The 13,604-nt window shown below is 38.9% G+C and overlaps 1 protein-coding gene across 7 annotated transcripts in view; it reads left to right on the forward strand.

Annotated features, from left to right (window-relative positions):
- The window catches only part of LOC102386555 (laminin subunit alpha-3), a 134,312-nt gene that overhangs the window by 86,543 nt on the left and 34,165 nt on the right, over positions 1 to 13,604 (forward strand). For all 7 annotated transcript variants that reach the window (XM_025213874.1, XM_025213868.1, XM_025213877.1 and 4 more), the window contains 10 exons: positions 2,137 to 2,217; positions 3,364 to 3,470; positions 7,519 to 7,569; positions 7,961 to 8,112; positions 8,653 to 8,763; positions 8,873 to 8,984; positions 9,321 to 9,488; positions 10,755 to 10,951; positions 12,399 to 12,515; positions 12,788 to 12,942. In XM_025213874.1, coding sequence (XP_025069659.1) covers positions 2,137 to 2,217; positions 3,364 to 3,470; positions 7,519 to 7,569; positions 7,961 to 8,112; positions 8,653 to 8,763; positions 8,873 to 8,984; positions 9,321 to 9,488; positions 10,755 to 10,951; positions 12,399 to 12,515; positions 12,788 to 12,942 — 1,251 coding nt within the window. The remainder of the gene's footprint in view (positions 1 to 2,136; positions 2,218 to 3,363; positions 3,471 to 7,518; positions 7,570 to 7,960; positions 8,113 to 8,652; positions 8,764 to 8,872; positions 8,985 to 9,320; positions 9,489 to 10,754; positions 10,952 to 12,398; positions 12,516 to 12,787; positions 12,943 to 13,604) is intronic.

The following is a 13,604-nucleotide window of genomic DNA, read 5'->3' on the forward strand; positions in this document are numbered from 1 at the left end:
TGAGCAGAATTTTGTAGCTTATGTGTATATGTAGTTGTGTACCTGCCCAACCAGTATGTTGCCTCCTGAGCATGTGCGATATATGTGTTTACACTTGTATGTCCACACAGCATGGATAATTGTATCACAAATTATACATAAGTGCATAAAAAGCCACATATGTGGCCAAACAGCTGCTATTGAGCAGGTCTCCTTCAGGGTTTTGCATAAGCATGATTGCTTACCCATGAACTGTTTTGCTTATAGGCCATGTTCAGAGTGTACTCATTTGTATATGTGCTTCTTAGTATTTTACTACATACCATTCACTTTTAAAAACAAATGTGGTTTCAGAAGATTTTCTCCGTCATAATCCAGACTCTTACCCCTCTAATGGAGTGATCAGCAATGTTTTGCAGCAGTGGGTTGGAATGGCCCAGCTCACATCTTAAGCAGGCCAAGCCAGGCAGAACACTTCTTCCTGCTGCCACTTCTTACTGTCGCCCAGCTCTGGCAAGGCATGAGAGAGCACACTGCTGTCTAACCACCCAGCTTCAGGGCAGTACAAACAAAGCCCCCACTGCTGAGCCCCACTGCTGCCAAATGCCACCAAAGCCCCAGCTCTGCAAGCCAGATCCTGTGGTTCTGTGGGCTGGATCTGGCCCACAGACTGTAGGTTGTTGATTTCTGCCCTGATGAAAAGCCATATTCGTGAGTCAGCGCATGGAAATTACTTTTGCTGTGATGTTTAATGTCATTACTCTCAGCTGAATCAAACTGCTGAGGAGATAAGCAGCAATGAGGGAACAGGCCTTAATGTGAATGCAGAGAGAATGAATAATCTGCACACCAAGAAATAACTGAAACTTATAAACATGTAAATGCATGTGTATCTATCTGACTATATTTGAAAGATTTCACTGGCTTGTCAGATGAAAGCCACATTCAAAGCAGAAACGGGCTTATCAAACTACAGCTTCAGCAAATACTGCTGAATGGTAAGAAAAAATGACATTTTCTAGGGTCTTAGTAAGATTGCTGGGAAGTTGTGAGTGTTGTTGTGAGCTCCGTGTTGTTTGGAACGTGTACCTTTAAAGAAGAAATATGCAGCTCTTTTAAAACCTACGTACCTCTTTGCTAAGAGTATCACATAGCATTTGCCAAGTGCAGAAGCAGAGGCTAGTAGCCTTTAAGTAAGAACTATTCACTGGCAGTAGGTAGATTTTTCATATGTCATAGTATATCTGATGGATCTGTTTGTGACAGTTTCTCTTTCTACACGTGTTTGCCTGAGGCTGGCTAAACATAGTTTGATTTGTCCTTTGTTCTAACAGAGGTCATATAACTAGGGAAAAATGCAATTTGATACAGAGCTGCGTATGGATTTAGGAGATACTATTCATCATACAGGAAATAGCTTCCACCCATCATTGCCAGAGTCACCACTTTTCCTCCAAAGTAATATTGATGTATTTTTTTGGTATGGAAATCAGATTCTAGATTTCAAAGACAAACATGCCTGATGCTTCTGGATGGTCAAGTGATGGAAAGGGCCTGCTTCACAAACCCTACACTACAGCTAAGCAACTGTAAACCCTTCAGAACATACCTCAAAATTAACTTAGTATGCCAGAAAGTTCTCCCGTGATACTAGGGAGCTCAAGAGGCACCATCACTCCTAGACCTCCCTCCTGGGAGGTTCAAGTCTATACAGCTTCCATGCAAAAAAACCCCAACTGCATGGTAGACTTTGATGTCACCCTTTCACATTCATAAAAAAAATGCAATCCTGTTAAGCATGAATGTGGAAGGGCTGTGCAGTCAATAGGGAGATTTTTTTTTCATAATCTCATTGTTAAGAAGACCAGTTGTATGCATTCCTTCCCAAAATGAGGCATTTGTAACTCTGTGTAGTCTGGGTCAGGAAAGTATTTTGAAGAGTGAATTTAGAAGAAAAACTTGAAGCAGCAAAATTATTTGGCTAGTGATTATGGAACTAAATCTTGGGTAATTTGGTGGTACAAATAATCTTTTATTCTGAAAGTTCATTAACCCCTGCTTAATTCATTGTAAATCATCTGAACTACTTCCAAAATATGCCTTTAAAGTGTAAAACCTATAGATTGTGTTTTCTTCAAAATATTTTTTATCTTGTAGTTTTGCAACTGGCTGTGTAGCAAATGGTGAAGAAGTTCAATGTCTATGCAAAAAAGGTTATTCTGGAATTCATTGTGAAAGGTAGGTGATTGTTCTGTAGCTTTCTCAGATGGACCATACATAATGCTTATTTACTCAAGCATTTTACTAATGTTTACTGTATATGTTGTGTTTGTGCCTAAATTATCCATGTCTATAATGTGCATGCAAATATAAATAAATATATGGGAGAAATACTGGTCTGTATATATATGAGGTATACCATACTAATTTGAGTAATTTATCATAAAAAGCATGGAGAACAGAAATACATGAATAATTCTCTTTAGCTTATCTACCTGGCCCATTGATTGTATCAATAAGAAGACTGACATCTACTTTGAATAGACTCATTGTATGTTGGTTCATTCTCCATTATTTGTAATAACAGTAATTCAACTTTGTTTTGTTCTGTTTCAAGATGGAAAACATTTTCTCATTTCTTCTAAGGCAGTAAATTGTTTACTTCATATTTGTACTCTGAGCATCCTCAGTGACATCTGGGAAAATAGGCATACTTCTCTGAAGAGGCTGTTAGTGACAATCATGATACTCAAACAGTTCACTTCACACCAGATGATCCCAACATGTTCTAGAGACAAAGTTTACAAATAAATATCTGCAGCCACCTCCAGTTATAACAATACAAAAGTTTAGCAACACAAAGAAATGCCATGCAATGTTTTAAAAACAGAAGTGAAGAATACCTTATTCATTTTAAAATATGGAGGAATTTAAGTTGACTGAATGATATTCTGTTTTTCTGTCCTACTACTGTATAGTTGGAATCAAGTGGCCAAGAAATCATGTTGTCTCTCCTGAAAGAGAGTACCCCTAGCAGCATTCTGTCTCTTACCATGTTGCTGCATTGATTCAGTACTGATTTAAAAAGAGTGCTCCTTTATGACTCACTTGTATCAAATCAATTTTGACAGGGAAATGGAAGTTTTTTTCTGTTGACAAATATTCTCAGCCATAGGTAGAAGAATATTTTAGTAGGTATTTAGAACGCAGAGAATACTCTGGATCAGAAATATTCTTTTTCGTCTAAATCAAGCTGAGAGATCAAAACTGCTTGATGGTTTCCTTGTAAGGAAAGCTACATTTTTATTAAATGAAAATGCTTCTGAGAAAGGGGAGGGAAACAATTTCAGATATTTAAATAATATTTATGTTTGTTCTGTCTAGCTGTGCTCCAGGATATTTTGGGAATCCATTAAAGTATGGGGGCTACTGTCAGAAGTGTAATTGCAATAATAATGGTCAACTGATGAGCTGTGATCGTCTGACAGGAGGTATGTGAGGGTATATGGACATATCATTTGTCTTTCATTGAATGAACAGAAGAATTCTGATACAACTAAGAGGAATACATATCAGTTTTAATAAATGTTAAGTTTTGAAATCTTGACACATGAACATCGGACACTAGATGGGACTTTCTGGATCGTAGAATCTTTTCCCCTGCTGTTGCAGGAAACCATATCATGTATTACCGTTCATAATCATGGTTGATATTCTGTTTTTCTATCCTACCATTATAGTTAAGTAAATTATGTTTCCTCTAATGGCATGCTCACATCATATTTTGCTGTACTGTATTATAAACTTATGAAGCAAGCCTTGTGGAGCAATCTTAGTGTGCCTTTACTTTCAACTTCACAGTGTACAAACTGCATTACTTTTATGTCATTTATGGGGCAAAGAATCTGCCTCTGAGAAACGGGGCAAATTAGGAGCTCCATGCTGCTTCTGATATATGAGCTAGCTGATTTAATGCTCCATTGCAGACTGCAGGTCAGCCTTACCGTCACTCTCATGTTCAAAGTGACTTACACAACACCAGATTTACAATGGCATAATGGTTTCCTGTTAGTTATCCAGTGGGATTCACAAAAGTGCCTAACTGGTTGAAAGTCAGTTTACTCACTAGGGTCTTTTGCTAGTCCAGCCAGGTAACTAGGGACTATCTGGATCTCTAGGCATCCTAAACTTCAGTAGAATATCAATAAAAATAGGGCACTTTCAAGTACCTAAATTCCTTGAAAATTAGAGAGAGGCTCCTAAATCACTTAGGTATTTTGAGAATGTTACCCCATGCTTCTATTTTTTTTTTTGTTTTATCTACTCTCATTCTAAAAGAAGTGTCCAACTAAGGGGTTAATTTGCAGCCTGCCCTGGCTCCAATCAAGGCACTGCTCCTCATATTGCTCCAGTGGCAACAGCAGCATCCAGGGTCTCTAGGCTCCCCCTCCTTCCTTTTGGCTTCCATTTTCTGTCCCTGCCTCAGGGGGGCAGTACAGTGTGGCAGGGGAGCCTGCCACCAGGGAGCTGAGGGTGGAGCCTAGGGTGCCCATATGGTTTGATGGCTGGGTGCTAGGATGCACATGCGGCATGGTGTAGCAAGTGGTAGGACACCCACACAACCCAGTATGAGCCCATGGATCATACTGGTGTGACCCCCCCCACTGGTGTGGCCCACAGGGCATGCAGCCACTGGTTGCTTACAAATTGGACAGCTCTGTTCTAAAAGAAATGGTAAGATCATGTCACCGACGCCCCATCTTTAAGCTAGTTTATGTTAAACTCTTGAAACACTTGTAGCAGCTGAGAGATACGCAAGACCCTATCCCTGGTGAGTTTCTTAGTTGTGATGTTTTTGTTCTTTACCGACCTTTTTGTGAGATTAGTAAATTTGTACTTCATCTCCTCCCGAAGGCAGCTTTTCCTTCTCACATTTCATCAATATGTCAAAAGAGTGTGTCAGACTAAAACCAAACTAATTCTCATACTCTAGTACATTTTGAGATTCGTTGTTCAGGCTATACTCAAGTGATTGAGATGACTGTTTTTTCTTTCAAGGTTTAATCTAAGATATGAGAGAAACAGCTGTGAGTTGTTGGCACCTGGTACAGGTTTTTGCTAACAAATGCTAGTTTTCCATTTCATTATTATGGTAATGCCACTTTATTAGATTCATATTTTTGATGGAACTGATCTGAAGAGTGTTTTTCCCTTATCCTGGCCTCTTTTTGAAGCAAGAGATTGCAGGGACAAGCTAATTCTTAGGATGGAATTTAGTGAGTCAGTCTGTTTTCAGTTTACCTTTACCATTATGTTCTGATCAGCAATCTCTTTTTCCACATTTGTATTAAAAGCTCTTTCAATCAGTAACACAGCATGTTTTGGCAAGTTATCTGACTTAGGTTCTTCACTAGGCTGTATAATTTTTCTGGTTTATCATTCTTGGGTGATATAGTTACTGCATAGGCTGTAATAATGGTCCTATTTAATTGGCATGCTTTGGAGACAGTTGGAAGATGTCTGGGGTAGCTGGGTTATACATCAGCAGGAGTGTGCTTGCTTATTGTATCCAGAAGGAATTCAGTTGCCTTTCCTGCAATAGCCCCATTAAAAACTCTTGTTTTTTGGCACTGTTGAAGGATCCAATGCCAATTTTTTAATTGCCTGATGGCCTAAGATGTAATTGAAGGAGAAGATACAGCAAGTCCATTTGTGGGAGCATGTTGGCTGTTTCTCATCTTGAGACTGTTAACATTTTGGTCCTCATTGTTCTATATCTTATGCAAAGATATCATTGACTCTTAGCAGCAGAGACTTTGCTCCTGAATATTTTCTGCAAAGATATAGGACATCCTCAATTCCCTTAAATTTCAGTAGGAGATGATTACACTGGGCATTTCACAATTTACCAACAGACCCAGCTCAACAGAGGGAACAAGGCACCATGATGCTGAGTATTACAACACCCAGCTTAGAGGCAGCTGCCTTCAATAGCAAAACCCACAGTCCTGGGTTAGATGCCAAGACTCCCTGTGCAACCTACTGGGAGAGTTGAACACATTAGAATAGTATCCATAAAACCCAGCAAGTTAAATGCGGAGCTACCTAAGACTCTTTTTAAGCTTATCTTTTAAGCCATTATTCTGACCTTATAGATCATCAAGGTCTCAGTTCAGGAAAGTATATAAGCATGTATTTAACCTGAAACATGTGCCTAGGCACTCTTTCTGACTACAGATGCTTGCCCCCAACTGGGGCTTTTTAATGTTTTCGTACGCCAGAAAGTGACAACGTAAAAATGATATATGATGCCATGGATTTTTTCACTGTATATATTGTTGTGCCATCATTTCTTTTTCTTGTGACAGAAGTAAGTTTTTGGCATATTTTATACCCACTAGCTCTCAAGAGCAATGGATATGAGCAACAGTGTGACAGAGTCTCTTTCCTTCTTATATATTCTGAACAGAGCTTAGGTCCTATTCATAGGATTAAACAATCAGTATGTTTGTAATTGAATTTAGTGTAGAAACGCTAAGCATGGAGCACTGTAGTGCTGTTCTGTGAAAGTTGGTTTTCAGAGCAAAAAACGCCTCAAGTTCAGGCCATTTCTTTGCCAGAGGACTAGCATCAGAAGTCAATTATTTCATTTTACTCTTTTCCTACCTTTGATAACATACCAGGTCCAGTATGTCTCTGTTTTTACAACCTTTTTAAAAGTGACTGAAAACTTATTTTGAAGTCTGTAGCATGGTTCAGATTTACCCTTCCAGAAGTTTGCATATTGCTTAGGGGAAAAGATCTTTAAAATCACCCTTCCTCTGCGGTTCCATAGAGCTTTGATGTTTCTAGGTTGTTCCATAGGAGCCACACCAATGGAACTAAGTGAGCTTATTTAGTCTGGAGAAGAGAAGACTAAAGGTGTATTTAGTTTACAGCCTTCATCTACCTGAAGAGTGGTTGCACTGAGGGATGGCACTGTTCTCAGGCGTGGCAGTTGATAGAACAAGAAGCAACGGTCTTAAGTTGCAGCAAGGAAAGCTTAGGTTAGATATGAGGAAAAGCTTTCTTACTAGTGGGATAGTAAAGCTCTGGAACAGGTTACCCACAGAGGTTGTGGAGTCTCCATCCTTAGAGGTTTTTGAGACTCAGTTAGACAAAGCCTTGACTGGGATGATACAGTTGGGGATGGTCCTGCTTTGAGAAGGGGGTTGGACAAGATGACCTCGTGAGGTCCTTTCCAACCTTAATTTTCCATGATTCATATATAGTGCTAGCCTCTTAGAATATTAGTAAAGCATCTAGTTTCTTTGTAACTGGAGAAAAATATGTGTTGTATTATATGTGATGATGTGCCACTCCTTTTTCCCTCCCCATTTTCAAAATCCTAGATTTGCCCATGTGGCTACCTGCACCGTACATTAATGGCCTAGCATTACAAGTTTAATGTTCTTCTTTTCATTAAAAATAAAATAGTGTTGCAAAACTTCAGTCACAATCTTGGCTATTGGATTTTCTTTTTTTCTTTTTTGTTTTCAGAATGCTTAAACCATGAACCGAAAGATGTGGATCCCAATGAAGATTGTGACAGTAAGTAGTGTTCGGTTGCTTTAGACTTCTGCTTTCTGGCTTTGCCAATAGACTGATGATTGTTTTAAAAGTGATAGAGTAGAAAAAGGAACCATAAAGCCAATAACCAGCAACTTATCAAATAATCAGCAAAACACTTAGAAGGGGAAAATATATTACAGGGTAAAAATGCTGGATGGTAATGTGGGCAAAACAGGCCTTAATTTTGTAGATTTAGTCACATTTTTTAATACCGCGGGCTTTGCTCTTGCCTTTGTTCATGTAGCACCAGGTGACGAAATATCAAAGAGCTTTCATTCCACCTCCTTTGTTAGTGTGCTCAGTGAAATGTTCTCTGCTGAAAATATCCACAATTGATATTGTTTTCCTTTGCTCATTGCTTTTCTTTCAGCTTGTGATAGTTGTGTAATTACTTTGCTGAAGGATTTGGACACAATGGGTGACGAGCTTCTGCTGATTAAGTCTCAGCTGCAAAATGTCAATTCAAGTGCCCACGCACTGGAGCAGATGAGACACTTGGAAACGCGCATCAAGGACTTAAGGGTAAATGGACTTGAAAAAAAAGACACGGTTTCAAGAAGCAGGTTCTGACTAAGTAGAGTTGGATGCAAGCAGTAGAACTTCATGTCAACCTGTTGCCAGCATGTAAACATGGAAAAATTGCTGATTCCATAATACAGACTTAAAACAATAGGGCTGCTGGTCTTACTTGGAGTATATGCTGTGGAATGACTACCTTGAGTTACAACTGATGCTTTTAAGAACCTCAAAAACCCTGTCCCATCCTAGGCCTCTCACTTTCACTTTGTAGCCTGTGCCCTCTGGACCCCACTAGAATTTTGCTGCTTTCAGGCAGTGGAGGTGTCTTCAGCACTACCACTAGTCCACTGGACTTCCTTCAGCTGCATTTGTAACTGCTGCTGGAGTAAATTGAACTGATCACCTCAAGAGTCCGTAAAACTATCTTGTTTTACACTAGTTGAAGATCTGGCCTTCTGTATTTTAATTCATTCTCTAGAACTAAGCCTTGTGTGGGTGGCATATTTGGTTTGGTCATGGACATTATTTTTGCTTTATTTTCAGGCATTGCTGCACAGTTACCGTTCAGTTGTTCTAAGTCAGGGGTCAAAAGTGGCTGATCTGGACATGGACTTTATTAAACTTAACCAAGATATAAATGATCTACAAGGAAAGGTACCTTATTAAATCAAGTGACAAATCATCATCACTTTTAACTAAATATTAATTTTCCATCTCATTCTATCTTTAAGCTGACTGCTTATATATTTTTTTCACATAATAGGCTGAAATGAATTACAGGAAAGCCGAAGTGTTGTTTAATAATTTTGGTGAGACAAATCAAAGAGGAAAAGATTTGCTTTCAAAGGTACAAATTGCCATCAGCAATATTCAGGGTAAGAATGAATTTTACCAATGTATCATGTTTTACTTGAAAACATCTTCTTAACAGACCTGTAACTTCTTAAATTAACTTAAACTTGAGAAGTTTTCAGATATCCACTTTGTAAAAGAAAATGGGAGCCAAAATATGCAGATACGTGAAATGCAGAACAATTCCACTAGCGTGACAGGAAAGACTACAGATTAATTTCAGCAATATGCAATTAATGCAAAATGAGTTTACCTCAGTAATGCAAGATTTGGCTTTAATAGATTTGAGATTTCTCTCTCTCATGTAGATTTAAAGGTCTTCTCTGCTTGACTGTGAAATTTCCTTTTTTTTTTTTCAGTGCTCCTGGAGCAGATAGCTAGTATGAACAGAGGAGATAACACTTTGCCCTTTGGGGATGCCACCAAAGAACAGGCTGAAGCAGAACAGATGATGAGAGAGATGAGAAGCCGCAACTTTGATCAACTGCAAATAGATGCAGAGAGGGAGAGGAGAGAAGCTCAACTCCGTAAGGGCTTCTTCCTGAGCTATCAGCTCATTATTTTATTCACTTTACAGTTAGGGGTGAAATGGAAGAGGTTATAAAGAAAAAAGCCTGTGATGGTGAAGATGGCGGGGAATGGTCGCTCTGCTTTCTATCACTGCAATACAGTTAAGCACGCAAAAGTCAAGAAGTACAAAAGTGAAGATAGCATCTCAATCTTATACATTTTCCATGTGCTTGAACCTTATGATATAGTCCATGATTACATGATCATGTTTATTTTGCAAATAATGCGTAGTATAATATCAGATATATTTTATTACAACTTTGTGACAGGTATAGAAAGACCCACTGAAGTGAGAATCTGCTTTCCACTGAAGTGAATGTAATAGAAAGATTCCAGTCAGTGTTGGATCATGCCTTGAAAAGGGCTTTATTTGTGCATCTACTGCACAAATTATATCTAAATGAACTACCAGAAATCTGTCTGGCATGTTGTGGTATGTAAATTATCAGAACATGTTACAGTATGTATCCTGGCTTGTTGGGAATAAAATCCATAATAGAGACACAAAATTCCATCCACCACCCTATTCTCTCCTTCCCACCACAACAGGGAATCTTTAGCCTAACTGGTCCATTCCTTCAGAGGCAAAAGTCTTATCTCTTGATTGCATATGATAATATCCTACATAGGTGGCAATACTTGCCACTATACACTTGCCTGTCACCTCTAATGAGGCAACAGGAAAAGCCCTTTCTCCCTGTGTACTATTCTGTGTTCTGACTTTTGTTGAGAAGATAGGATCACAGAGCCCTCTTCTAGGGAGCAGATATAGCCATTGAGTAGGGTAGGCATTACTCATTCTTTTGGGAAAGGATTTTCTTTAGAACAGCTGCTGATAGAGCCCAGATAATGTTTCTGGGAACAATATGCCATAGTTGCAAATTGGACCAGAATTTGGCCTGTCCCTAATACTTTAACCATGACTTATTTATGAATAGATGATACTCATGGTAAACCTATAGAACAGATATTAAAGCCTTTACTTCTGCTTATGGCAAAACCTGGACTTTTTTTACTAGACTTGTTGTAGTTTTTGGACTTAATAACTTTGCCCAACAATTTTACCCTGTGCCCAAAATCCTCACCTAAACTGTGTGCTAAGGATGCTGAGTATCTCACAAGGCTGGGCTACCTAATTCTAAAGGTATAAACCTGCAGAATAAGGTTAATTTTTATCTGCTTCTGCAGTTCAGAGGAAAACTGTTTCAATTCTAATCCCACAGTACTGAAACGTGTCAGGAAGGAACTACAAAAACACCAGCAGGAAAATAATGGACTTATTAAAATTGTAAGAGATTCATTAAACGAATACGAATCCAAACTCAGTGATCTTCAGGAAGCTCTGAATGAGGCAAATGGACAAACTAAGCAGGCTCAGAATTTAAACAGAGAAAATGGAGTGCTCTTGGAAAGCATTAAGGTAACAGCATGTTATTTAAAAAAATATTTAAGCATGTATTAATTGGACAGAATAACGTTACTTTGCTGCTTTTGGCCTTGCAAAGCCAAGTTGTATTCATTCTGGGACCAATTCCTATTTTCATTAAGATCTCTTTCCCACCACTCTGACAGTATAAAAGGGCTTTTAAATAGGCATAATTTGCTCTTACTTAAGATGTCTTTACTTGACCAAATCAGAATAAAGGAGAGTTGGTATAAATGAGAACTGGAATAATCTCTGTCCAAGTACTTCCTTCTCCAGCTGTAACTATCCATTTTGTGTTCTGTGAGTTCTGGTTCAATTCTTGACCTTTGTTGCATGGCCATTAGCAAGGCTTTTAACCAGTCTTTCCCTCAGGTGCCCTGTAAAATGGAAAGGGCTAGATAAGTGCTTGTTGTTATTTTGTATCGATGTATAAGTACCGTCTGCTTTCATGCCACATCAGAAACACTACAGATAAAATACTCAGAATCCTTTGTGTGATGCTGTCATAGGTAGCTAAAATACAGTTCAATTTTTCATAAATGTATTTAGTCCTTGAACTCCTGTAGGTGATCTAAGGAATAAATTAAGTTGATCTGTTGTGGAGTTAATGGAATGAAACATAAACTTACTTAGGGTGCATTCTCTTGAAAATGGTATTTTTGATTGAAAGGATCTTCACTGTTTCAGCAAAGTGTGGTTTTCACTTAGGTCATGGACACTTCTTAGAAATGTTTCTTTCGACTGTACATTAAAACTGTGCATGTGTATATACTGCTTGTGCTTGTCTAGGACATCACATCTGACAAAATGGCTAAAACAATTAAAGGCCATCTTAAATGATGAAGGTACACGTACAGTTCTTTAACTTGCGTTTCCTGTTCCTCTGTCCCTGGTTAAAATGGTCATCAGCTTGTGATAAGATATGATGGGATGCTGGGTAGAAGGTGCTAGATGAACCATCCTCATTCATTCTCCCCTGAGACCTCTTCAGAGAGGGGAGAACGCTCAGTGGCTCAGAGGGGAGAAAGCCTTTGGGGATCTTTTTTTCTTACTTTTGAGAAGGATAGACAGAAGTAAAGTATAACATCACATCTTGTTTTGCTGTACTCCAGAGGTGAGAAGAAAGAGTCCCCGTTGGTCAGTGCTGTCAGGTAGTGTGAAGAACTAATAACTGACGAAAGCTTCAATCTGCTTCTCACGCTGTCTTTTGAACTGGGCTTCATTACCATAAACTTCCCAAGTGTCATGAATATCAATAAAATGGTATTAGATCCCACCCAGATAATACCGATATTGGATAGGGAGGCAGATAATACAGGGATGGGAGTGTTGCAAACATTTCTGCTAGCTAGATTAGACAAATGGTGAAGATTTTATTTTTATGCCCCCCCCATAGAAGCTGAACTGATTGAATTTATTGCAACCCTCCCTTCTTCCATAGAAACGGATTGCAGAGATGAATAGACAACAGAATGATATCTTGGATCTTCTTAGGTCTACCCAGTCTTCTGTGACTCAAACGAACAGTATATTTGGATTACTGCGGAAAAGCAAAGAGGTATAGTGAATCAAAATGTGACTTTAAGTACAAAAATGTTGAATAACAGCTTGTATCATTATAAATGGAAACAAAATACAGTGGGATCAGTGGGCAGTCTGTCTCCTGTAAACTGCTGACTATACAAAGAAAAAGGAGTTATTTCCCTTTGCTGTACTCAGGTGTGCAAGAAAAGGAGGAATGCTTCACGTTTGGAACCTAAGAAAACAATGACAAAATGTCAATTCGCATTTGGGTGAATTAAAATGAGATTTCGTTTTTATAAACCACAGGAATATGACATTCTAGCTGCCAAACTAGATGGAGCAAGAAAGGATTTGAATGAAAAACTAAAGAACCATTCCTTGTCTGCCAGCAAAGAGCCTCTTGTGGTGAGGGCAGAGGAACACGCCAAGTTTTTGCAAGACCTGGCAAGACAACTGGATGAGTATGTATTTATTTTTGTCAATGAATGGTTTAAGAAAACTGGGCATTTATGCATGTGCTCCAGGAGTGGGGTGGGGAGCACTTTAATTAGAGTGGCTCCGAGAACACCTGGAGCACTCTAATTAAAGTGCCTGGAGTGTCTTTTGTAGTAATGTCCCTGTGCTTAAAAATGGTGGCAGGGTCACTTTAATTAAATCTTTTTCGATGAGCTTTAGTTCAGGTGCCCCTGCTGCCATGGTGTAGAGGTGCTGATACACGAGACTTTGAAGTCTGGTTTGACGCGCTGTAATTACAGCACATCGGAGAAAGCTCGCTGCTCGTGTATAGGCGCCCATTAGGTGCGCAATTGTAATGCACCGCATGTATATATTAATCTTTTTCACTTGCTTCTACGGTCACTTGAAAAGTCAGAAAAATTGGATTTGTCCCTCTCTGTGCCTGTCTAGGGTGTGTAACAAAGGCCTGTCAGTTTTCTTTTTTTCAAAACCAGTCTTATTTTTCCTGTGGACATGTTCCTGTAGTTTCCTGAAAGAGTCTACAGGATGACACAATGGAGAAGATTGGGATTGTGGGTAGGGGTGTCACTGAAGTATTACAAATAAGTACTAATTAAATGTTTCTGAGTACCAAGGAACTGCATATTAAGAGTGCATATTCCACTGA

The sequence above is a fragment of the Alligator sinensis genome, unplaced genomic scaffold (genome assembly GCF_000455745.1).
Source record: "Alligator sinensis unplaced genomic scaffold, ASM45574v1 scaffold117_1, whole genome shotgun sequence".
Classification (NCBI taxonomy): domain Eukaryota; kingdom Metazoa; phylum Chordata; order Crocodylia; family Alligatoridae; genus Alligator; species Alligator sinensis.